General features: G+C 41.6%; 1 protein-coding gene across 24 annotated transcripts in view; it reads left to right on the top strand.

The window, feature by feature from the left end:
* Nucleotides 1–25,810, top strand: part of KALRN (kalirin RhoGEF kinase) — a 495,003-nt gene that overhangs the window by 160,895 nt on the left and 308,298 nt on the right. For all 24 annotated transcript variants that reach the window (XR_011726469.1, XR_011726470.1, XR_011726471.1 and 21 more), the window contains one exon: nt 10,959–11,073. Coding sequence is in view for 21 of the 24 variants with exons in the window: in XM_071746600.1 (XP_071602701.1) it covers nt 10,959–11,073 (115 nt within the window). In the remaining 3 variants the exon portion in view is untranslated. The remainder of the gene's footprint in view (nt 1–10,958; nt 11,074–25,810) is intronic.

Here is a 25,810-nt window from a genome sequence, read left to right as displayed (position 1 = left end):
TGCAGACTCCCCAGCCTCCAGGCTGCTCAGAATGTGCCTGTTCCTGACCCAGTGAGCTCGCTGGCAGTTCCAGGATTTACACCTCCTCTCCATGGGTTTCAAACACAGTAACTACAAGCACCAAGTCAGCGGTCTTTGCAGATTGAATGCTGTGAGCTGCTGGTGTCTTACTGCAATAACCTCAGCACCACCTTCCAGCCCAGAGCTTTAAGTACTGGCCCACCTTCCTCTGGGTTGTATTAAAGCATTTGAGCACTTCAGCTGATAGCTAGGTTCTTTTTAATTAAAATGGAATAACTTCCTAGAGAATGCTCTGAGCATAGAAGAGAAAATGTTTGCCAAAACAGAAAAATCAAATAGCTGAACTTTGAAAAAAAAAAAAAAATTAAAAAATTCTGTAGTTAGCACAGATTCTGAGAGCACATTTCATTTTTAATCAGACTTCTTTAAGGAAAAGGACAGATTTATTGAGGCTTCTTCAGAGTTTTACATTACAGTTAATTTTAATGGTGACAGTAAAGTTGTCAAGGGGGTTCTCCTTTCACCAACAAAAAATCTCACCTGCTCAACTTTCTCATCTGCTGTGCTCACCAGCTTGTTTTTCAGTCCATGGTTCAACAAGAAAGGTACAGAGAACAGACAAGTTCCTTCAGGTTGGGGCTTATCCTATGGTTTGTGTTACAATGCTGTGGATGCTCCATGCCTGGGCCATGCAGAACAGGCAGGACAGTGACACTGGCTGCTGCCTGCTCCAGAGCAGGCACAACAGGACCTGCCTGCATGGCCATGCAGCCTCCAAGGAGCACTCAAGCTTTCAGAAGTGCACTGAATTTCAGAGTGGAAACACAGCTTTAAGTAGCTGGGCATGGATTCATCCAGCCTAAATGCTGTCTGGGGCTCTGTGCCTGGCACTTCTTGGCTGGCTCAGCTGGCAGCACGCAGCAGGCACAGTGCTCTGCATCCCCATCCCTGTGCTATGGGAGAGTTGAGGAGTGGATAATACTGGGATTTTTTTTCCTGGAACTGGTTCTCGATTTCTTCCAGTGATTTCATGTATGAGACAGACCAAACTCAAACAACATACATGTGTCTAAGCAGCACCTGAAAATCCTGAGCAGTCAGGGGCATGGTTCATCCTGGCCATCACCATCTGATTGTTCCCATTGTTGACCTGGTGGAATGACATAAAGCAGGGGCTTGGCCAGAGAGAGGCTTGGAACACCTGCTTGTTGCCTAAATCCTAATGAAATCTTGGCTTTGCTAGTAGGGTCACTGTGTTGCTTCCAGTGAATGGCTTTGGAAACCATTAGGGAGTGAGCTACAGGCCAAAGGCTGATTTTTGTACTCTGAGAAGGTGATGAGAGCAGAGGAGAGGAAATAAAACAGGTTGTAGATTATTTTGTATGTTTTTTTTTTTCAGTGAGAGATGGTAAAATATTTTGGAAGCTGAGCTTATGGTCCTTCCTTGGTAATACAAATACTGTTTTGCAAGCATGGTTTAACTTGGTATGTCATTCAGCTGCTTGATTGTATTTATGGGAGAATTTCTATCGATCAGAGCAATACAGGAGGATGTGCATGAGGCTCTCAAGGGAGGGAGGGAAGCACATTACTACATTCCCTTCCTGTGTATGGAGCTTTTCATACACTTCTGCTATGAAGACCTTGTTAGTTTAAAAATGCTGTAGGTCTTGCTGGGACCATTTGTCCCTTCCCCACATCCCACCCAGAAGAGTTTCTCAGGATCCTGCCTGGCATGTCCCATTCCCCAGAGGGCTCAGAAGAGGGGCAGCATGTGGGCTCCTGTCTGTCACCCAGTTACCTTCTCCTCATCTGCTGAGGCAGGAGTATAAAGGAGGAGGCTGACCAGGTTTCTGAGAGAGTGGTTGAGCACTGAGGAATCAACAATAGAAGGGAGAAGGCTGTAATAAGTCAGTGAGCTGCTGCAGCTGTGGCAAGCAGAGCTTGTTCAGCAAAGGTGGAGGTTTTTCCATGGACTTTGGGCAACAAAAGGCACAGGGGAGGGAGAAGTGGATGTGGTAACAGTTCAGCCAACTTCATCCTTAAAAAAAACATTGTCCCCAGCCCCATATCTCCTGAGAGTAGTCTGCTGAGTCACAGTGACATCTGAGCCTGGCTGAGAGCCTGAAGGAAAAAAGATTTCCCAAAAGGTTTTTCAGAAGAGAAATTTCAGTGTAAACAGATCAGATGAAAGGACAGATTTCCAATTAGGTTTCACTAAATTTAGGCCAGCAAGATGGATCAAGGAGGAAGACTTGGAGGGACAGACACAATCCTTCCCAAAAAATTCTCTGAGGACACCACAGGTCACTTAGGTGACTTAGGACACCACAGGTCACAGAGGTACATGGGACCACATGTGGAGGAGCATGTTTTTCTTTTTCTGTGGGGGACACACTTCATTCTTCAGATAAAGGGTTGAAATGAGACCCCAGGGACCTCCAGGCACTGGCAGAGTTCAGATCAGGGTTTCAAAGGGTCTCAAAGGCTGATTTGTGGACACTGGTATTTGTATTGGGTTGGGAATAGAAGTAACCAAAATATGTAATTTTTGAATGATGTAAGTGTATTGTATTTTCAAAGAAAGTTTTTATTTAAATTAAAAGTTTCCATTCTCCCTTTCCTCTGAGATTTTAAATGAAACATCAACAATTCTGTATTTTGTTACAGAAAAATCTCTTCTTCATACTACAACCCCTGTTGTAGTTTGAAATACATAGGAGTTCCAAAAAGAAGAAATATTTTCCTAATGGTTTTGGACCACCATGCTTTCATCTAGAATTTGCTGCTGCATTGATGCAGATTTTTCTTTGAAAAAGAAAATGAGGAAGTTTAGTCTGTAAAGTTTCCAGGTCTGAGCTTGTTGGGATTTTTTGCCTTCATTTTGATTTTTTCCTCCTTTTTCTAAAGTGTTAGGTCATTTTTGAGGATAGAGACGAGCCTTTACCCATAGGGGCTGTTAAGATATCCTCACCAGTAAGGGTAAAGCAGAAATCAAAATGGGATTTCTAATTTCATTTACAGTTTGTAAATGTAAGTGTGCAGAATCAGTTCCATATTTCTTTCCATATGTTTTAACCATATTCATGGACTAAATTAAACAATTTTTGTGGAGCATGGTCACTACCCACACAAACTGTCCTGGTGCTTGGACACCAGCAGCTTCTTCCCAAGATCCACCAATATCTCTGAGCAGGGAGATGACCCCTTTAGGTACTCCCTTAATTACTATGTGTGAGGGTAGTGATACAACTTGTGCTGCCTTGTAAAGAGGCAGAAAGGGTCAAGTGTTTTATAAATGTGGGCAAAAAAAAATGAACCCAGTCAAAACTTTGGTCCAAAAAGACTTGCAAGAACTTGTGGAATCACAAGTCATTGGCTGGGTGTCATCCAAACATGCTGGACTCTGGCCACCTTCTGGTCACATATCAGTGATGGGGACTTTCAAAATAATGATAAGAGGAAGGATCTGAGCCTATGAAGTAAGGTCTGAATACATCCCACCCTGTTGCAGCTCACAGGGTTTCTCATCTTTAAAGATGCAGGGAGCTCCATATGTGTCTCAGCAAAGGTTGCATCTTCACTTAAACAGGCTGTTGAGCATTGTTCTTATATAGAAATCAAGGCTGGGAGCTTATAAATCATCATAAGGACCCATGGAGGTGACTGTAGCACCTGAGATAATTAATATAACTCTTGACCATTTTGGTCATTTTGCAGTGTGCCTGCTCTTCTGTCCCACTGAGGAGACTTGTCACTTCTGAAAACTTCCTTATTTCTGTGAAAGTCATTTGGTTTCTAGGCTTATGTTTCTTTTTTTTTTCTAAGGAATCAATTTTAGCTGACAGGAAGTACTGGAAGTCACAACTGGATATCCTCTCTCTACTAGGAAAGGTTGATTTTTTTTTTTTTAAGTACATTTTCTGTGGGAAAATACAGGCCATCTGAAATGGAATGTGCAATTCCAGAAACATTTTCATTTGCCACTGTTTTCCAGTTCTAAGCTGAATTCCTTCTTAAAGCCTGAGGAGGAAAATAATTCACAATAGCAATTATGTAAGTCCAGTAGCTTGAAGTCTCCCCCAAACTTCCATTAATTTGCAGGATCCTCTACTTAGCTGTAACTGTTGAGGAATTACCTGCTGGGGATGTGGCAGGCCTGGGAAGCCAGTTATATTGGATCAGTTTATCACATATTTCACAGTTATAGTAGATCAGTTTATCACACATTTCACCTTGGTCAGGAACATCAGAAACTTTGCCATTGCTGTTTCTTTGTGCTCATCTCAAATGAGGAACACAAACAGGGTGTGATCAGGATCAACACAGCCTCTCTTTGCTTCTTCTTATTCTGTACAGCTACTGAAATTATGCCCAGTGGTGTGAGTTTGAGGTGCCTGTCAGTACCATCCCCAGCCTTGGGACTACTTTACCATGGGCTGGTTTGTTCCTTTCCCTTCTCCAGGGGCAAGAGGGTGTGCAGTGGAGTGTTTTGCTTTAGAAGATTTGGTGGGGTTTTTCTCTGTTGTTTTTGAGGAGGCAGGATCAAAAAAATCTAATTTGTAGTAAGGGCAAATGGCAGTGAAGTTTGCATGACCATGAGTAAGGGTCAGCAGTGGAGAGGAGAGTACTGGTGCTCCCTTGATACTTCACAGCAAAGCAGCTTCTCTGAGAGGTAGTCACAGGCTCCTCTGGATGCTCTCTGGAAGTTTTGCATCTCACACAAAGAACATCTTTCTTTGTTTTAATGAGGCTCACTTGTCCTTAGTTTTGCTTTGCTGGGGCAGTAACTTTCTCAGTGGGAAATGTGAGACTGTTTTCTCAGTAGTTTGTTGGCAAGTAAACATGCAAAATCAAAGAAGTACCCCAAAATACTTGCTTAAATCAGGGAAGATGTATGACAGCCCACAAGAGATGATCTCTTCAAATCCACGCAGTGGTTCTGGGTGGCTGTGGAACAAATCCACTAGGTGGGAAATGTGATCCTCCAGCCTCTGCACTGAGCATCCCATCTACAGCTGCTGCTCTGCTCTGCTCTTTGAGGGTGTCTTCTGGTGGGAACCTACAACCTTGGTTTTGGAGTCATTAACCCTAAATGTTATGTTGCAAATGTTGGCCTTTAGGATTTGATCCAGGCAGTTGACTCTGGGATATGGGTTGCTGCAAGGAGCAACCTTGGAGGATCAGGCCCTGGTGGTGGTATTGCAGCTGTGTTAACTTGCAACAGGGCTTTTAATGGGAACTTAGATTTCCAAGAATGTTGCACTAGGATCACCTATTTGTGAGCTAACTGGATAGTTATAGTTATACAGATAATCCAATATATGACCCTTACAGCAAATTAATCCCTCTTGGAGCTGGAGGAGTTTTAGTATAGAGGTCTGTTCACGGGAGGTCTGGTAGGAAGCAGAATCCCAAACAGCTCAGCTATGACAGGAAAAAGAATACTACTTTAAGACTCTGGATGTCAACTCCTAGGTAGTTTGCTTTCCTAGGAAGTCTGTCAATTACATTTAGAAATCCAGAGCATATTGTTTGCCATTTTATCGAGGCGCCTGACATCAGCTGAGCTCATTCTGTCTCCTGGTCTCTCTGCATTATCATTCATTTTTTTTCACATATTCTGGACTGAAATAGCTACTGAGGAGTATTTCAGCCCCTCTGGAAACTCGCTTATGGTCTCAGCAGCGTCTGCAGCATCAAGATTGATCAGCTTCTGATGTGTAGGGGTGAGATGAAGCAGTGTATTCATCTGAGCTGCAGTGGGTGCCTAAGGGAGGGCAGAGCCTCTGTGTGCTGCTCCTGTCTCCATGGGTGATGTGTTGTGGGGCAGCAGACAAGGGACTGGGGAGCCTTTACACGTGTGGATATTTGTCTGTGTCTATGGTTAGTCCTTGTGAATTCATGCTTAGAAGGAGAGTGTGAAAGGAAGCTGAGAACTCCAATCCCTGAAGCACAGATGAATGCAAGTTTGCAGCTATCATGGTAGAATGGCTGCTAGAACTGAAGAGATCCAGCTTGATAAAATCATTATCTATTGTATACAAGAAGCCTACATTAAAGGAAACTGGTAATTTCCTGCCCTAAACAGGATCCCACAAAAAGCTGGATTTTCAGCTTTTTGAGTATTACCAGGGAAGGATATGCTTCAGGGTTTTTAGTTGGGATGTCCCATACCCAGAGTTCATCCTTTGGGTCGGCCAGTGTCTTCACTTGCCACTGGGCACTTGGAGCCACCATAGGCAGAAATGTTTTGGGCCACCACATTTGGGATTAAGATGTCAGCTAAGGCAGCTTCCAGGATGGGGATCTTGTGACTGGAGTCCCTTACCTCTTGGTTTCAGGCTTGAACAGAAAAATCAGCCTGCTTCCATGCAGGTTTTTTTTTAAAGTTTCTTTCTCTTTAAATATGGTATGCATCATGATACCTTGTGCCACCACTGCAATGTCCCCTGTGTATTTTGTGGAGGAAAAATGATGTATACCTACTACTGGGAACAAAATATGAATTTAGTAATGTTTTCTGTTGAGGCTAGAAGAAAGGGAGATTGGGGAGAACTGGCAAGCAAGCCACTGACAGGCAAGGCCACCAACAAAGGATTATGTAGGAGGAATGTGAGACATATATGGCTAAATATTTGTTCTCAGTGTACTTTGTGCCCTGAAGAACATGTGTTTTTCTGACTCCTTTTTCTAGAGCACTAATAACTAGACCATCTGTTTGCCTCTCTAAATCAGAGCAAAGCCCATGAAAACCCACCTTGAAAAACAATGAGAAATTATCAGCTGTTTGTTTTAGCATTTAGTAACTGTAATTAGCAAACATAATGACATGTTTGATTATTGCATCCCATGTCTGTGAGCCCAGTGGGAGGCAGAGGATGGGACATATTGATTAGAGCAATTGAGAGTCTTTGCTTTCTTCCATTTTTTATTTTCTTTTAGAACACTGTTGTGGGTAGTTCTCTGAAGAGACCTGTGCATGTAAAATTGGTGTTGAAATCATGAGTGATCTGGGGCAAGATTGGCTGTCTTGGGTGGATTACTAACTAGGAGACAGAATTTCTTTAATGCTTTTAGTGTTGCTGACTTTTAGCCCAAGGAATATGGGGCCTTAACATAGTGGACTAAGTGCCAGAAAACCTCATTTCTACTCCTGGTTCTTCAAATGTCTTGCTGGGGGATCTGGGCTGAATTTCTTTCCCTCTCTGTACTTAACTATTCCCCACAGTAAAAAAGATTATAATAATACAGAAAAGGTATAGACTCCCTCTGCAGCCAATACCAAAAGATTTTCTTCTCATTTAGTGGCTGTTGCCACCTGGAGCCCCTGTTAGAAGAGATGAGGGTTATAATTATAGGCATGTTAGGTGTCTAAAGTTTGATGGTTTTAACATCCCATATAGTCTGAAGAGAAAAGCTGAGATTTCTGCTTACAAAGTACAAAGGAAAAGCTACATATTGTTAGCATTTAGGAGAGTAAACCACAGTTATTGAACTCTGAAAATCTTATGGTGAATTAAGCATACCATGGCTGAAAACTTGATGTTTCCTCATACAGGCTTTTAATAAAATTAAAAATTATGGAGGCATCCATAGAAATTAGGGATTTCTCATGCATAGTTTGGAATCAAGTGAAGGATTATAATATGTCCAATGACTTGTTATAATGATTTCACCCTATTGCTCAAAGCATAGAACAGTACTTTTATTGCAAATGAGAAACATTTGTTTATAGACTTAACATTTCTTGAGATTTGCCCCATGTCTCCTCATTCTTCTGCTCCAGAGGGCTAGGAGGAATCAGTCCAAGCACTTATTTATCCTTCCATCATCCAGAAGCCTCCAACTGGGTCATCATGTAACCTTCCTTCTCCAATGAGAATTTACCCATTTTCTCCAGTTTGTCCTGGTAACTTTTGACTCAGAGCTAGAGCCTTATTTGTCCTTCTCTCCTGAGGACAGTTTAAATGAGCTGTTGAGGGACAATTTTTATCCTGAAGCAACGACAGGACAGGAATGTTCCAGATCCTGTTTCCTTTTCTGTATCTGAAATCCTTGTGTTACTGTTAGTAAAAGGGTCAAGAGTTTTCTGATTTAACTTTTTCAGCCTTCCAGCATTTAGATATTTTTGGTTGGATGGTTTAGTTTGGGTTTTTTTGGCTTGGTTATTTTCTGAGAGCTCACTTACAGGGGAACTGTAGGTGGGAAGGAGGTCCTTGGCCAGAAACACATATATATTTTGGTTTACCAAGCTGAGGTGAATAGGCAGCATTGGAACAATCAAGGCTTTTGGGCTGTGGGAAACTCATGGCCCTTGTTGGGTATCTCATATCCTGGGAGAGAATTAGAACTGTGGGCTTGGATGTCTCCTGATCTCATTTGATAGTGCTTTTCCACTTTGTAGAAATAGTTAAATCATTGGGAATGGAGGAGGAGAGGGAACCTGACTGAGCAGTGGGTAGTGTGTTCTTCTGAGATGCAATTCAAAGTCAGGTCTCTGCTTCAGTGGATATCTGGAAGCTTTTGAAAGCCTTGGTTACATCTTGATATGATGGGAAAGTTTTCAAAACCTTGAAAAGCTTCCTGTGTTGAAAAAATATTTCCCTCCAGCTCTAGTTGCTACACTAGTTTGCCATTTTGTAGGCTGGCTTGCTTTTCTGTTGGACACATCATGCATGATATAATGGTTTTGGCACTGTTATGGTGCATGAAACAATCTCAGCAAAGGGAGAATGTGCTTAATATGGTGATCATTTTTAAAATACATATATATATATAGAATTGAAAATAAAAAGGACCTTATTAACTTGTAGGTGGAATCACTGTTACATTGCACCCCTGTTCTCATGCTTCATGGCATGGAGCAGCCAAAGAGGCTCTGAATTCCCACAGATCTTCCTCAGCCTCCATGTGAAGCTAAAGGGAAAGATCAGGCACAGAGATTTGGGTGGAAATTAGGCAGAACAGGTTTTGTACTCTGTATGTACCAGTGGCTGCCTGAGGGCTCAAAATGAAGATATCTCTTCTTTGCCTCTCCTTTTGTACCCCTGGACAAATCAGACATGACCTGGCTCCAATGAGAGCTGTGTGATGAAGCTCTTCAGGTATTTGGCATCCATTGTTAACTATGGGAATTTCAGGGCCAACAAGCTGTAACACAGGGTAACACTGACATCTCTGTCTGGCCAGATGAAGTTTATGTAACAGGCCACAGTTTATGTGGTGCTGGAGAAAACTCTCTAGACAAGAATTAGCAATTTAAAATAATAGAAAAGAAATAATAATTTAAAAGCTATGTCTGTGGCAAGAGCACTGCTATTTTTAGCTGCTTCTGTGTTATTCTGGTCCTGTAAAGACCATGTGCTAGAAAGTGAATTTGTGCTTTCCATGGCATCAGCTGAATGGACAGTTTCAGAATAAAATGGATGAGGTGGGATCAGGGATGCTGTCAGGTGGGAGCTGGAGCTACAAGTAGCTGCTCTGTTCTGTAATCAGGGGGAGCTGGAAAACCTCTGCCTTGGGGGGATGTGCATATATCCCATAAGTTTGGTTTCTGGTTTGTCCACCTGCAGGAACTGCTGCCATATGAGGCACCTCCTGGATTCCTCATCTAAATTGTGGCCAGAGCAATTCTCTGTCCTGTGATGAACCAGGATATTGTTTTGTGAGTGCAGATGAGCTCTCATGCCAATCCTGCTCTTACAGCAGAGCCTTTTAGGAGTATTCCTGCTGAATTAGGGTGCTCAGGACCCCTGCAGAAGTTATGGCCCTACAGAGTGTGGGCATTCTGTGTTCTGCATGAGTGAATGCTTCATGGATCAGTGCTGGAGATGTGAGTGTGCTTGTGCAGCTTTTTCTTCAAGGTAGCCAGGTAAATTAGTTCAGAGAAGCACATGATTTGCCTTTCTCAGAAGGGATGTTTCTAAACAAATGTGGGAATGTGCTTTTCATTGAAAAACGTGAACTCATCTGCATTGTTGCAGATATTTACCAGGTCCTTGCAGTTCTGCACTAGTCTTTTGAACTGTAGTTTTTGCATAATTTTTTTTCTAGATAACAATGCAAATGTGTATCTGACAGCACACAATTCCTGAAAAAAAAAATAAATCCTGTGACAATATGAGAAGAAAGAACTAAATGTGGAGTGAAGCTCAAGATTACAATTTCAAGCTTAATAATCTTTATTCACAGTAGAAATTAAAGTAAGGTGCTGTAGAATGGATTGCATTCACCCCTGCATTTGTGATTGTATAATAAAGGGTAGAGTCATTCCTTTATGACTAAGCCTCTTGACAATTGCCATAAAAGATGAAGTGCCAGACCCTAGCAATTTAAAAGGAGTGGATTTTAAGACAGGAAAGCTACAGGAAAAGAAAAACAACACAAAAATCACTCCTAAATAAAAGGCGTAGGAGACAGGAACTTGCAACCAAAATTTCAGTTTCTAATGAATTGTCAGATAGACTAGAACATTTTACTGCATAAACAATACTGGAATACATCACTTCTTACTGGTGGGATGCTGGAAACTTTCTGGCAGTGAACGATGCAACACACTGAGTAACGGTGGAAAGTCCTTTCACTTTCCTGATGTTGACCAGTGTAAAACTATCCCCACAGTAGGACTTCATTAGCATTGCCTGCTTGGATTGGCAGTTATATTAGATTTGATGGGATTAGGTGAAAGTTAGAAGAAATGCTAGTAGCAATTCTCCTGGTGTGTTGGGGCTTTTTTATTATATTTTTTTTTTATTTCCCCCCTTTGGAGCTCCAGCAAATACGAGCCTGTCTTCCCCAATTAGGCGAGCCCGAAAGCCACAAAGAGTGCACAGGCTCTTGAATGTGCCGTAGTTTACGTTTATCAATTCAGTGCACATAGTTTTTTTGACGTGTGCTTCCTGCCTGATTTTCTAACAATCCTTTATTTTCCACAGGTGGCCGTGATAAACGAGGTGGTCCTGTCTTGACCTTCCCAGCCCGCAGCAATCACGACAGAATAAGGCAGGAAGACCTTCGGAAACTTGTGACTTATTTGGCCAGCGTGCCAAGGTAAAGCTAGAAAGAAAACACTTCAAAGTTTAGGGTGGATGGGTGGGTGGGGAACTTGTTCTTGGCAGTCACTGATTTCCAAGTATTAACATTTAGTACCTTCAGTTCTTGGGACAGAGAAACAAAAGTGTTCCCGTCCTCCTCCTGTGTGTGCTCTGATGGGTTTTATCGTACGCGCGGCCACGTGGGAGCCCCAGAGCAGAAGCAGCAGGAGCAAAACCAGGCTTCAGGCTTGGGACAGCAGTGAGGAGCAGCTCTTGTTCCCCGTGTTTCTGCATGGCTCTTATAGATGAGTGGAAAGGGAGGAGATTGCTTAGAGGTCTGCAGATAAATATTGGAAGCTGGAGAGAACCTGCTATCTGCTGTTGCTTTTTTGTACCTTGTGGGACGTTCAGGAGAGCAGAGGACTGTAGTTGCTGGGAAAGGAGAGTGTTTCCTGTGCAAGGAGACAGATCTTTCTTCTCCGGCACTTCTCAGAGCTTTCTCCAGGCTCAGGAAGGAACTGGACTATGGGGAAAGCTTTCAAAGAAAGGCATTTCAAATGGTTCTGCATGTAAACCAGCACCTTTCTCCACAATAGTTCCCACGTCACTCCTCCAACATGCAGGTGCCTATCCCTTTCCCAGGCACAGTGGAGGAAAATTCTGTTGCCTGTGCATATTTATCTGTGCAAGTCTTGAGAGACAGTTTGTAGGGCTTAGTGCCCAGGCAGTTATTTCTGAGCCAGTGTTTAATGCCTCTGAGAGTACCAGGCTGTGTACTCACATCCAGCTTTGTTTCCCTATTTTCAGGCTGCCCAAATATCCTTACCCTATAACCACTGCACCAGTGATAGAGTTGAAGGTTATCCCAGGGCAAATGAGGGGCTGAGAAAGGATTTTCTAGGTTGCAATAACATACCTTCTACCAATCTTTAGCTCATTCTTTCATAAGCCTGGGATATGAGCTGTTAAATGGTGTTCTTATTTTTTCAAAGAGTGTGAGTTTAACACCTGAAGGGCAAAGGGGCAGTTTGCATTTGGAAGTCGAGAGATAACGGTCTCAGTTCCTTAAACTCAATTCCTTAAACATGCCATGGGCAGAAAACAAAGGTCCTGCATTTGGTATGGAAGAGTTGAGGGTTGTTTGGAAACTCATCACTCAGATAAGGAGACAGAAAGACAAAAACAGCCTCATGTGCCAGTGATGGTTTCCTGGACTTCACAAGTCCTCTGGCGGTGCATTTTTTGCTGTGTTGGACTTTTGCTCATCAAGTTTTTATTAATAAGCTGAATTGATTTGCTTTCCTCCCCACTCCTCCCCTGTTTTTTCCTCTGGCCTACTCTGTTTTCAACCATACTGTGAGAGAGATTATGGACATGCTGCAGGGCTAGGGGTGCAGTAGGTCATTCCCCTGGACTTTGTGTCCCCGAGTTTGGCAGTCCCCCTCCAGCTACTACTGCAGTAGTGCAACAGCTCCCTTACAGCTTCCCATTTTTCACATGGTTGCAAGAATGAAGACATGACAATGCTTGGGGTTGCAAGCAATTGCACAACAAAAATTACCTTCTAACATGTCAACTTTTTCTATTAATTGCTTTTACCTAATGTCATAGCAAGATACATCCCTTCTGTTCCCCACTCTCTCACGACTGAATTGAGTAGCTCAAGTTGTCTGTGCTGCTTTGGGTTGCCTTGCTCTGAATCAGTACAGCAATGAGTTTTCTCTGGTGGTGCAGAAGTTGGGGGATAGAGATGCATGTTGAAGGAGCTAATACGAGACCCAGCTGCTTGTCTCTCTAGAAACACTATAGAAATCATTCCCTCACCTGCTCCCCACTTGTTTTGCCCTGATGTTTGAAGCCTTTGAAGGACTTCTCTCAAGTTATACCAGAGAACATTCCTTCCTTTGCAGTGCAACCTCCCATCATAAAAATATGCCTGGCAGTGAGGGACTGGCTGTTCATAAAACATTTTCATCAGTTTCCTGAGGATCCTGGCAGATTGGTTCTGCAAAGACGTTAATCAGAGTACTATCTCCTGTTTGGGATATTTCACAGTGAGAGGTGTGGAGCAGAAAGCAGCAAGAGTGGTCAGAGGTCTCGAAAAAGTGGCCTGTAAAGGAAGGATTAAAAGGGTAGAGGTTGTTCACCCCAGAGATCAGAAAAGTATGAGGAGGATCTTTGAAAACATGTGATTCTGCAAAACAAAAAGCTTCAGAGGGCTAGGGTGTGAGACAGAGGTGTAGGACTGAAGCAAGAGAGACTTAGGCTGGACATGAGGGAAAGATTATTAAAAACCATTAAAGGATTCTCATTAGCACTAGAATAAGTAATCTAACTGATTCTTTAATTCTTCCGTAACTGTATAGGCAAGCCTGAGGCACAGGTGTAAATGTTATGGTGATCACAAACCTTGTGGATTTGGTAACTGGGATTGTGTATTCTGTGCAGTGTGTGAAAACACTGGAAACTCATTTTTCCCTAAACATTTTGTTCAATTTAACAAGGGCATCCAGCAGAGCTTTCAAACTTACTTACTTTTTTGAAACAAATACATGGAAAAACCAGTTTGAATTAATATCATTGGCTCCCAGTTCATATTTATTCCAAGATGAGTGCTACAATGAATCATGCATCAGCCATGCACCAAAATAAACAGTTTCATTAGCAGGGACTCTCAACAGGATGTCAGGAGAAACTTTTCTGATGGTCGGAGTGTTGAAAGAGGGAGAGTTTTCTGTGCTAGTTGAAAAACTAGAAATTCCTCTTTAGGAAAAAAAAAAGAGGCTGCAATTTATCATATTGACACCAGTATAATAATTCTTTCTTTATTCCTGGTGTAATGGTTTCTGAGTGAGACAGATTGCTATCCACATTGATACTATCTGTCACTTAACCCATGTTTTATACCTTAATGGAGGGGGCAGAGGTGGAACATTGCTGGGAGCTTTGGGCAGGTATGAGATTGGCGATGAAATATGATGATAGATTAGGGTAAGTGAAACCAGGGCCTTGCTAGCAGTTTTCAAAGTTTCTGATTCAGTTTTAAAACAACCCCTTCTTCAAAACCTGAATAATAATGTGGGTTTTCTGAAAGCAGCAATGTGTATTTGAGGCAGGGCAGAATAGTGAGTGCTTTCATGCCTCCGGGAGCAGTGGCCAGGCAGGTGCCTGTGCTCAGTGGGGTTTCCTGTGTGGCTGAGGGTTACTGCTTGGGGGTTAAGACTTCAGATCCCTATTCCAAACTGGGAACCTTGCAGGCTGTAATATCTGGGGTGATTTAGGGGTCCTGGAAGATTGAAAAGCCTGATCCTGGAGGCTTGGGGCACTAGGAGGAGGTTGTGAGTGGATATCTGAGACCGTGGACAAATGAGGTCCTGGTTTGGTGCTGTACACTGGTTCTTTCAGACCTGTCACAAGGTCCTTTTCTCCAAACAGTTCCACTGTTATTTGTTACTAAGAAATGAAAACCCTATTCATTAGAAGTAAAGATAATTGCTACCGATGCCAGGTTTCTACCACTCTGCCATTTTCTGCTTGGTTTACATTTGCACTAATGCTTTCTGGGTAGGCAAAGCTTTATTTCTTGTGAATCAGGACAGCTTGTATTTACATGCAAGTTTAAGTGGAATGCAACGTTTAGAAATTTGGAGGGTGTGACTGAATCTAGGATAACATAGTGTTTATGATGGAGAAGAGCTAAGGAGGAATTTTCTGGCCTTGCTGAGGATTTTATTTTTTAACACCACTTCAGTGCCATCCATTCCAGCAGACTGAGTTTTGATTTATGTGTGTGTAAATGAAACTAGCACCAGGCCAATCTCCTCTGTGAGCCCTTTGGAATTAAGAATTAAGTTATGCGTGGGCTACAGGAGGATAGAAAGGAGACAGAATATTATTAGCCTGAGTTATCTCCTCACATGGTGAAGCAATACGATGAGGGAAATGTTCTCTGTCAGCTATAGTGAATCTTCCTGCTGAACACATCAATCTGTTTGGGAGCCAAGATAAGCAGTCTTCTGTGCTTGCTGCTGAGGGGGAAACCCGAGATGCCTCAGAGGCCTATATTTTTAAAGACATTTATTTTTTATTTGTCCTCTGTTTAAAAGCCTGGTCAAATATTTCCCTGTTCTGGGGGCCATCCAGGACTCATACGAGCAGCAGAATGTTTCTGTGTGCTTGAACAGCTCCTCAGAGCTGCCTGAGTTTGACAAAAGGTGCTAGGATCACTGAAACAACTTAAGTGCCTCTAATAATAGAGGGCTTTATAAAATTACAAAAATAATACAAGGGATGGCAAAATGTAGGAATACTCACCAACCCTTGTATTTATTTTAAGCTTTTCCCTGATGACCCATGATACTCTGTGTATTAGCTGCTCTGTTTGGGAGTAGTGTGCATCTCAGTTTTTTGATAGGAATTAAATCCTAGAGTTTTACTTTCTGTTTCATGATCCGAGCACAAAAGAAGCTTTTGAAGATCATTTTTTTCCTGGAGGCTATTGTAAATCTACAAAAATAACCATGTATTTTAAAAATAATACCAGATATGTCATACTAATTTTAGCAACTAAATACCTGGTGCAATCTATAAGATAATTATTCCACTATTATAAAAATATCACAGTAAAAATGAAGTTAAAATAATGAAATTTACTGAGGTTTAGGGTTTTCTTTCAGATATAATTTGATTTTTTTAAATAAATAGACTTGTAAGTGTATGTTGGAGAAAGAAGCTCATTAGGAGTGTAGTGCCAGTTCAAATCCAGCCTCAATTGTATGTGATGTTGGTACATGGTGTTTTTATCACCATCTATTTGGGACTGAGGGACTTCTGTGGAAATGGTTGGTGGTCTCACTTTGTCCTGTTAAGAGGCTTCTGACCAAATCATTCTGTTTTGCTTTCTGTGTCCCATCAGTGACTATGTCAGGACCAGGTTACATGTTCACCTCTTGGAGACAAGCTCTTCAAAAGAGGCTCTCTGATTTCCTTCCAGCTGTGCTAATGACCTGTTGAGACATTTTATTTCCAGATAAGAGGACAGTGGTAGTAATTGATATTGAAATTCTGCAGTAGGTGTCTACAGCTGCCAGCCCAGCAAGCTCCCCTGTTTACCAGAAACTGCTAGAAAATGCAGACTTCTCCTAGAAGTGCAAAGGGAGCAACCTGAGCCTTCAGAGCCTGGGGTGCAGCAGTTGTGAGAAATGACTGAAGGTATTGGGGGTGCTTAGGTTAAAGAGAGGGAAAGTAAATGTTAGGTCATTACGATCCAGTATGCAAGACTGAACTGAAAGTAATTTGGTCTCAGCATCCATAGCAAACAGAACAAAAAGAAATGGGTTAAAATCATAAACTGAAGAAATGAGGCAAGTTTCTGTAGCATCTCCATCTTGGAGACCCTTGTTAGAAGGTGCAGCAGGAACGACACAGGTATTTTTATTCCTGTCTTGCAGCAGAGGGATGTCAGCAATAGTCTGTTCAACTCTTGTGGCACAGTTACATATAAATCTGTGGGGTTTTGTAAACAGGTACGAGATTTTTGTTTCCCATACTTGCATTTTTTAATCCCTGGAACTATTTTTAAAATTAGACCAAACCGAAGGTAAATGGAGGCTTTCCTTAGCAGCTTTCAAATTGCTTCCTGCTGTCATTGCCTGTTCCTCTTTTCCTGGACGGTGTAAGGACCAGTGCTGCACAGCTCTGAACCTAAAGCCAATGCCCTGTATTCCTCTGCCCTCCGTGGGAGCTGAGAGTACTCTCAGAGTTGTTCCAGCTGGGGAAGCTGCTGCTCCCTGCTCTGCCTTCCAGATGGAGAACAGTACAAATGGTTTCAGACTGGTTTTGTGATGAACACAAATAGCATGATACAGATCTTTGCATTTAATGTATTGTGACTTCCAGGGCTCACACAGCCTTTTTCTTCTAAAGACTAATAAAAAGGGGGTAAGCAGGGCTCTGCATGTCACTTCTTCCAGTGATCATTGGTATCTTCTAGCAGAAGCCTAGCAGAAGTCTCTCTCATCTCTATTGTAAAACGGACTCAAATGATAGTAACACGATATTAATATTGAGACAAAGACATGGATATCTTATTGTTGTGTTTCATAACATGCATTCAGGTACTGAAATAAATTTTTAAAAGGTAGGTATTATTTCAAGACTGAATTTCTTATCTGAAATAAATTCATTAAGGACATAGAAAAATCTTTGCAAAACCCCTTGGAAGTGTATCCAAATATATATTTGCACCACTTTGGAAGGCCTGAAGATCTGCTACTGTTCTTCCACATGAACTTCTTCAATATTTCTGTATTCTTGAGTAGTCAATTGCTCCATTTTATTATGTATTAATCGTATACTAATAAATAATTGACATTACTGATTGCCACATGCAGAGAGACTAGAATTTCAACTTGCTGTTATGTTTTTAAGCGTTTTGTTCTACACTCAACATCTGCTTAATTTTAGACTATAAATCTGCAATTGTAAACAGTTAATATGAAAGAATCCCTCATTTATTGTGTCTGAATTATCCAAGGCAATTGTTCTTTTTCACAGGGGAGGGGTTCCAGTTTTCTCTTACTGCCAACCATGCAGACTCATGCTGAGATTTCAAAGTCACATTGGTTTATTTTTGTTTCATCTAATGTCTCCAGCATAAAGATTCTCCAGTGGGTTACTCATTTGAAGATTTAGGATTTGAGGGGTAATCCTACAGACCAAGTTCAACTTACAGGAAATGCACAGGTCTGGAAGAGAAGTTCCTTTTCCTGGCACTGTGCTGCTTTTCCAGTTCAGTGAGAGCTCAGTCATGCCTTCTTCAGGAGAGTCAGTAGATAGGGTAAACGAAGGGACAAATCTGATAAAATAAAAGGTCATTTTTTTACTTTGTACTCTTCCCAGTAATCAAATCAAGTGTCTCTATCCAGTTCAGGTCCAATGCCTCTTGGTCTTACTGGTCTGGCCTTTTTTTTGCTCCATCCCTACCCTCCTAGCTGTGGGCTGCTTCTCACCACCACAGGTGATTCTCCTCTCCACCACCATTCAGGCTGCAAGTTTAGAGCTTTCAGGATGGTAGGGGTTGGAGTTCTTGTCTGCAGTTCCCATCCTCACAGGTCCATTGAACAGAAAACAGCCAACAGGCTGCTCTTGCTGAGCCACAGCTCCACAGCATCGCTGTACCTGGCTTCTCTCTTTCTCACTCAGTGAGGAGGGATTGAAGGGCTTCTCAAACACTCAGGGCAGAGGTAAAGGTGCCCATGGCAGCATTTCCCACCAAAGGCATCTTGGAGACAGGCTGCCATGGAAACAGCAACCCTCCTATAAGGATGGTGACCACATGCCACTGCTTGAACAGATCTTTCTCAAGGTGTCCTGAGGGTTTGGTGGCTCAGGGGCCTGAGCTTTGCCAAGGCACTGGGAAAACCCCAGTTGTCTTCCTGGCAGAGCCTCAGACACTGCTCAGTTCCTCAGCATGGGCTGGGGGCTGCTGATTTCTGGCTCTCAGGATGGGTGTCAGCCCTGTGCAGCCACTCCCCATCTCACTGTACTTCTGCTAGTGATGGTGTAGTGTCTGACTGTATTTCCAACAGGGGCTTCAGGCTTGGAGGGATTCTCCTTGGATTTCTTGGAATCTGGAGCAAACAGCTAAAAAACCCACTGCCCATGCACATCTCCACACCATAACTGAGTGAGAGCCATCAGCACCAGCAGGAGCTGGGGCCTGATCCCATCCCCTGAGCTGTCTCACGTAGGGCTGAGCTGCCTCACTCTGCTTTTTGAGCTCTGTCCAAGCCCTCGATCTGGGGAGTAGATCAGCATTGTTCCTCTTTGCTAAATGGCTTTTGCACATTGATTGTACCAAGCATTTGCTGCCTGGAAGAAGCAGCTGAGGTGACAGAGAAAAGGCAGAGATTTGTAAACTGGGATATGTCCTGCACCCATTCACTGGTGAGGGAGCCAGTGGATGCTGTGACCTGTTACAAATTTCACGGAGAGCATCTTTTTCTCCATCCTCTTCCTCAGTGGCTCTCCAACAAGTGGTATGTGAGTCTGCACATGGCCATGCTGCCTTCTCTGTCCTTTTCTGTGCTAGTGCTGATTTAAATCTGTTGCATTCGTGAGCTTTTCAACCAACAGATCTGTGGCTCCACAGTACTCTGAGAGGTCCAGGCAGCAGCGACCTGGAGATTTCCATGGAGAGGGAGGGTTTGCACTACTGTGAACAGTAATTCAAAAGAGCTAAAATTAGCAAACAGAGACCTTTTGTGGGAACAGCGTGCTGGCAGCAGAGCTGGCACCAGCCATGTGTAGTTCCCTTCTGAAGCTGTCAGCAGCCATCAGCAGAATATGCAGCAGTTCAGCCAATCCTAACTTTTCAGTGATCTCTTTCCTACGGTTTTTGCAGAGACTGTAAAATGGTTTTTGTCTCGTTCCAGCATGGGTGCTTGTGTTCCTCATCAGTAACTCCAGTACGTGCTACATCCTTTTCACTCTCAGTCATTATTATTATTTGGATGTGTCTTATGCCACCCTCTTCATGGATGTCATTAGAAGCAGGAAAGCAACTGCTGTGCTTTGCATTCTACTTTGTAAGGGAAATATTGTCCAAGGTATCTTCATGTCAATGGAATGCTCTTCTCAACTCCCATGGAGAATGGATGAAACCTTTACTGTGTGCCAATATGGAGCAAATAATGGGAGACACAGAAGTGAAGTTCCCTCAGTCTAGACTGCTTGGTCCTTATCCTCATCAAATGGATGGAGGTGTTGCAGATGCTCCTCCAAGGTTTGGATTCCCCAGTGCACAGCTTGGGTAGGACTGAAGATGTGTTTTCAGGAATAGATTTTTAGCTATGTCCCCAGATGATAAAAATCTTACAGAGTCATGCTGTCAGTCACTTTTTAAACCACTGTTTAAACGTCAGAGAAGATTCTCAAGAATACTAAATTCCTACCAATTTAATGAGAATAGGCAGCTGCATCAAGGAAAGAAATCTAATTAGTATCCACAGAGAGGAAAAGGTGTTCCAAACTCTCCTGTTCTTAGAGACTGGAGGTAGAGATGATATCTCCAGAGCATATAAGAGACAAATTTTTTATTAAGCATTAGAGAATCAATGTGCAAACCACTACGAAGGGTTTGGAGGTTCCCATAGTCATAAAAGTGCACTCTAGTTCATGGTATAGAAAATGGGATCCTACTGAAATAGAACAATGACCAATTCATAGTAACATATGGTACTGAGCAGGCTGATGGTCTTACAGCATGGAAAGTATGGGTTAGGACTGGCAAATTTTGTCTCAGAGGTTGGGATGCTCAATTCCCTGCTGTTTGCAAAGGCAATTGGAGTCCAACTTTGGTAGGCAGTTGTAAATCTCATCAATGGTTTCTTCTCATTTTCCACAAGGTGCTCCTAACCAAGTCAGTCTGTGGTATTTTATGTTTTCCTTGTGGATCCTGGCACTGTTGCAGAGTTCCCTGTGGATCCTGTAACTGTGTGCAGCAAAACATAATTGTAACTATGTAGTGTCAGGCTGTTGGGCACTGAAGAAATTAAGAAAATTAAGAAATTAAAATATATAAAAATATATATAAATAATTTTTTTAAAAAGGAGAGGAAATGAAATACCTTTATACAAAAATAAATAAAAAATTTTTTTCTAGAATCTCTCTTTCCCTCCAAGAAAAGGCAGAAATGTGTAACTCAAAACATGCTTTTGTCTTGGCAGGTATTGTCTGGTCTGCAACATGGGCCACAGTGTACTTTTCTGCTATTAACAAGGCAGCATTGGTTTCCCTGCTGGGCTTTATTTTATGTCTCAGTTTAAAGAGAAACCTTAGTCTCTGGACAATTTTCCAGCAATGTAATCTTTTAGAAATTTCCTTTGTGGTACTTCACCAAAAACTCAAAGCACCAAAGCAGCTTTCCCTTGTCCTGCAACTGCATCCAAGGAAATACCCTGCACCTCTTCCATATGCCCCCACCACAGTGCAAACAAGAGAGAGTAGGAACCTGCTGCAGGGTTGACACAATGGAACAGAAATCATACTAAAGCATCTGCTTTGTAAAATAATTGCATCTCTCTTTGTAGTAGCAGCAGCAGCAGTTCATCTTCAGCCAAATTTGAGCTGTTTTCATATGGCTTTTCTGTGCACTGCTTATGTGTGTAGGGGACTTTCCTTTGGTGTAACTCTATCACCCTACTTCTCCAGGGAGTACAAGTACTGACAATCTCTAATATCCATGCAGTAATATTAGCACCTTGTCTTTTACTAGAAGGCTGAATTAAGTTTGATTGTTTATTTATTTGAACATCTGGCAAAACAGATGCTGCTGCTACTGATGTCATTGAGAATCAAATAAATGTTACTTTTGGAAATTTAGTTTTAAAGAATTGCTCATTAAAAACTTTATTCAGGATAAATTCAACCCTTTTGCCATGCCCTGCCACCCTCCACCAGGGTCCAACACCCAAGCAGCTATTAAATATATTCACTTAAGCAATACAAATAATAAGGATACCAAAAGTAATGCAGAGATGGGTGGGATCTTTAAGGAGAACTTTATGGCATTTTTAAATGCACATTGTAGCCATACGTGGGGCTGTGATTCTCTGCAGCTCCAGGAAGTGATTTCAGTTTTTCTCTGCCTGTTAACTTTCTGCAAAGCTCGGTGACTGGCCAGGGTGGTCCTGAGGGATGGTCGGCAGAATACTTTGTTTCAGGTCAGGAATGAATGCTCTACTCTGAAGTGCTGTTGAATGGTATTAAGCAGCTCCATGGGCAAGCATGACATCCACTAGGAATAAAAGTTTTTTCCTTTAGAGGACTCCAAATGGACTTTCTGTACATGTTTCATTTAGTCTGCACTCACACTTTGTATGTCACATGAAAAATGCATAGTATCAGTAACAGTGGATGGAGACTTCAGCTTTCCATACTTTAAAATATTCTTTAAATTATATTAGTATAACCTATAACTCTAGAAGAGTTTCCTACCATTCCTCTTTAGTTGCATCTCAATTTAATACTAGTGAAATATCAGCTGCAAAAACGCTTACTTCTGTTCTTTCTTGGCAAAGTACCTGAAAGGTCCCTTGCTGGGATGATTTAACAGCTCTCCTCTATCTCAATCTTCTGTGATTCAGAAGTTGACCACCCTAGAGGCCAAAGTCCTCTGCTGATGCAGCAATGTAAATTTTCCCTTCCATTGTTTTTCTGTTATGATCAGTCCTACTTGGACACTCATTTAATTTTGAGAAGCTTTAGCAGCTCTGCTTAGACCACTAATAACTGTGTTTATCAGCAGCTTTGCTTGTGTCTTTTGTGATATTTGTAGATGGTAATCAGATGGAAGCCTCAGGTTTGATTTGGGCCATCCATTTAGGTCACGTTTCCACTGAGATAGGTGAACAGAGAAAACCTGCACTCAGAGCTTCCTGAGCTTCAGCTCGACTCAAGATTGAGTTCTCACTTGGTTTATCTGTAGAACCTGAATTTGCCAGTCCATACAGGAGACACCTCACAAAGGTTTGGGAAACCAATCAGCTGATATTTTGAACTCTTGATGATGGAAAGTACTAAGTGGTTTTATTATAGTTATGCTGCATGAGGTGGAAAGGCAGGTCCCTTTAATAGTATGTACTGATTAAACCTCTTTTTTCTGAGAAGCAGGGTCTTGAAGGCAGCATTTCCCAATAGTGTCTTGGGAGCAATGCCTAAGAAATTGGCCATATATTGTGTCACCTCCTGACCTTAGAAAATGCACTTGAAGGAAGCCTATCATTACAAAGGTACTGCTGTGCCATGCAGGGAGTCAAGGGAAAAGAAGTTACAGAAGAGCTCTAATTCCAAAACACAATCTAAATAAAAAGAAGGTAGTATATAAACTAATGGGTCATCTTACACATAGCAGGAGATGCTGGAAATGCTGCCTTGTTAATAAACTCTTAGTCTAAGAATTAATCAAATAGGCACTATGTTCTTTTTCTCTAAGACCTCTTTTTCCTCCATTCTCCAGCCAGAATTAAACTCTTACAACACTGATTAATCACATCCGATATATGTCACCTTATTTCCCATTCATCTGTTTCTACAACATTTATAATTTAGTTCAGAAACAGCAGCTGGAGAAGGAAACATCTCTGGGATCACAGATTAGTTTAGATTTTGCTTCTCACTGGAGATTTGTGGGTAGGAGCTACGATTTTATTCCAAAATCTAATTTAAAAGCAAGTACATAGGAAAGCAGTGAACAATCTTACCCATAGGAAGAATGTCTGGAAGCACTGCTTTGTTAATGAACTGTTAGGCTAGGAATCAAATGCACAAGGAATATATGTGGGTTTTTTTCCCGGTTTCTTTTGCTTCACAAAGCAGAACCCAACAGTTATATCGTTCCTCACTTACCAGTCTTACTGGAAATCTCAATTTCTCCTTAGTTTCCAGAACAGACACCCCAATGATTTTTCAGTGTCAGATGGTATATGGTAGGTGACAGGAAAATAGGATCCATTAAAAAGGTTTCCTGGGATTTTCCATTAGGAATGAATTCTGTAGGACACTTCATCTCTGCATTTTTATAGACTGTTAAATAATGCTGGTGGTATATTAGCATGAGCAGCACTTTTCTGATGACCTGTTGGTCACTACTAATTGTAGGACAAAAGCTTACATTTTTGTTAGGTAGAATCAACTCAGTACCTTTGAGAAAGAGGCCACTTGAGGATCCACCTGCTCTAACTTTGACACGGGGTATAGAAATATTTGCCTTAGTGAATAAGAGGCTAATTGTACTCATGTTAAAATGTATATTCTGTATTCACACATTCCCAGTGGCACTTGGAAAATTAAAGTAGACATGTTTGAATAAGGCACTGGAAGTGGATCAATATAAATTAAATAAATGTATTGGACACAATACCAGTGCAAAGTTGTCTTGATCTCCATTTCGGTGCTTTACAAATTGGTAAGAAGTCAGTATTTCCAGAATCTGCAGCCCATCTTGCCAATATTGTGCTCACTTTGCCCACTGAGAGGCAATTGACATAATTATTCTTACAAATGTAAACACTTTTTTTTTTTTTTTTTTTTTGAGAACAGAAATGCACTAAAGACCTTTAGCTTTATTCATTCTGCCTTGAAAAGATGCCAGTGGTCAGATGTATAATTAGGGTTTTTGTTAGAAGTCTAATTCCTGCACCTGTGAACATTTTTTGGCGCATAGCTTTGTGAGTCCTTGCTTTTCTTCTTGTATTTCTTATTTTCTTGGCCAAGAATTAGGTTCCTTTTTAAAGGAAATTGTCAAAGACCTTCTGGGGTGTATTTTGTTCTTTGTCTAAGTCCAATACGAAATGGCAGTTCCCTCTGCTTTTGTTGTTGAGTGAAATATTCTAAGACATAGTATTAGACTGTGTTTTATTTAACACCTGATTACTCATGGCAAAGCACTTTTAGATCTTTCAGGATGCAAGATAATACAGGAGGTCATGACAGCATTGTTATAATGTAGGTTTGTTCTTCAGTGCTAAAAATAATGCATGGAGCCCTTTATATTTTGCATCACAAAGATTTAATATTAGTCCAGTTCTAACAAAGCTGGTGATAAACTATTTTAGTTAGATGAGGCAGAGAGAAGAGCAAAGTAGTTGTTATCATCAGGATTTTTTGGTGTGGATTTTAAAGTTGTTGTAATAAATTAATATGTGAGGTAATTTTATGATTGTGTCTAGATAGATTTATCAGACCATTAGTTCTTCCTGCCTTTGGTTGGTGCATCCTGTAAAAATCACAGAGTTCATCTCTGGGTTCAGCCAGGTTATAGCTGAATTCAGCAGAATCTGAACATATTGGAAATATCCATCTGCTCTGCAGCAGAATCAAGCAAGAAATGTATCTCAAAATAATAGACTAGAGAGTATCTGTCTAGGCAGGCATTCACCAAGCCTCAGATTTTTCCACAGCTCCTTTACATACTCTGACACAACAAAGGTATTTATTCACCTTTATTTATTCACTGTGTGAATTGCCAGGGGCATAAGAAGGAAATCATCAAGGTGGAAATGTGCATTCACCATATCTGCTCCTAGACACAAATGAAAGTAGGATATCAATACTTCTTTAGGCTAACACATTAATTTACTAAAACAAACTTGGAAATTGATGCAAGAGGTCAACCAAAGCAGTAAAAGGCCTGTCTAGCCTGTGGGCTTCTACTTTTCATGCTCTTTTCCTAATTCTTGTTTAAGTAGTGTGATTCTGCTCCAGAAAAGCAGTCGAGTGGATACGTAAGTCTATCCATACCCAGCAAGTGCAACCATGTGATTCCTACCCCATCTTAGTTGCTTAAACAAGCTCTCTCTATTTTGAGACACAAGCATACAAACAGGAACCTGATGGAAAATATTTTTATCAGGCAGACCATAGGATTAAAGAAGCATGGCCACTGAACATTGCTGTCTTTTAAAACCCTGGGATCAAGATGTGGCTGCATCTTTGCAGCATCCCCACAATGTGATAATTCAAACAGCAACCACTGCCATGCACTCAGACTCAGTCTTGCATCTTTAATTTCAGATCTGAACAATCTGTGTAATCTCACTTGATGGACATAAACAAATATTGGTAATGACTGGGGAGAGCTTGTATCAAAGAGGATGGAAACAGTTATTCAGGTTTGGAATAAGTAATTACAGAAAATGTAGGAACAGTCATTTCTTTTTAGAGTTATTAGTTTTGTGAGGGATTTTAGCAC

This window comes from Heliangelus exortis, chromosome 6, assembly GCF_036169615.1.
Source record: "Heliangelus exortis chromosome 6, bHelExo1.hap1, whole genome shotgun sequence".
In the NCBI taxonomy this organism is placed as follows: Eukaryota; Metazoa; Chordata; class Aves; order Apodiformes; family Trochilidae; genus Heliangelus; species Heliangelus exortis.
This window is presented reverse-complemented; position numbering and strand designations above follow the sequence as displayed.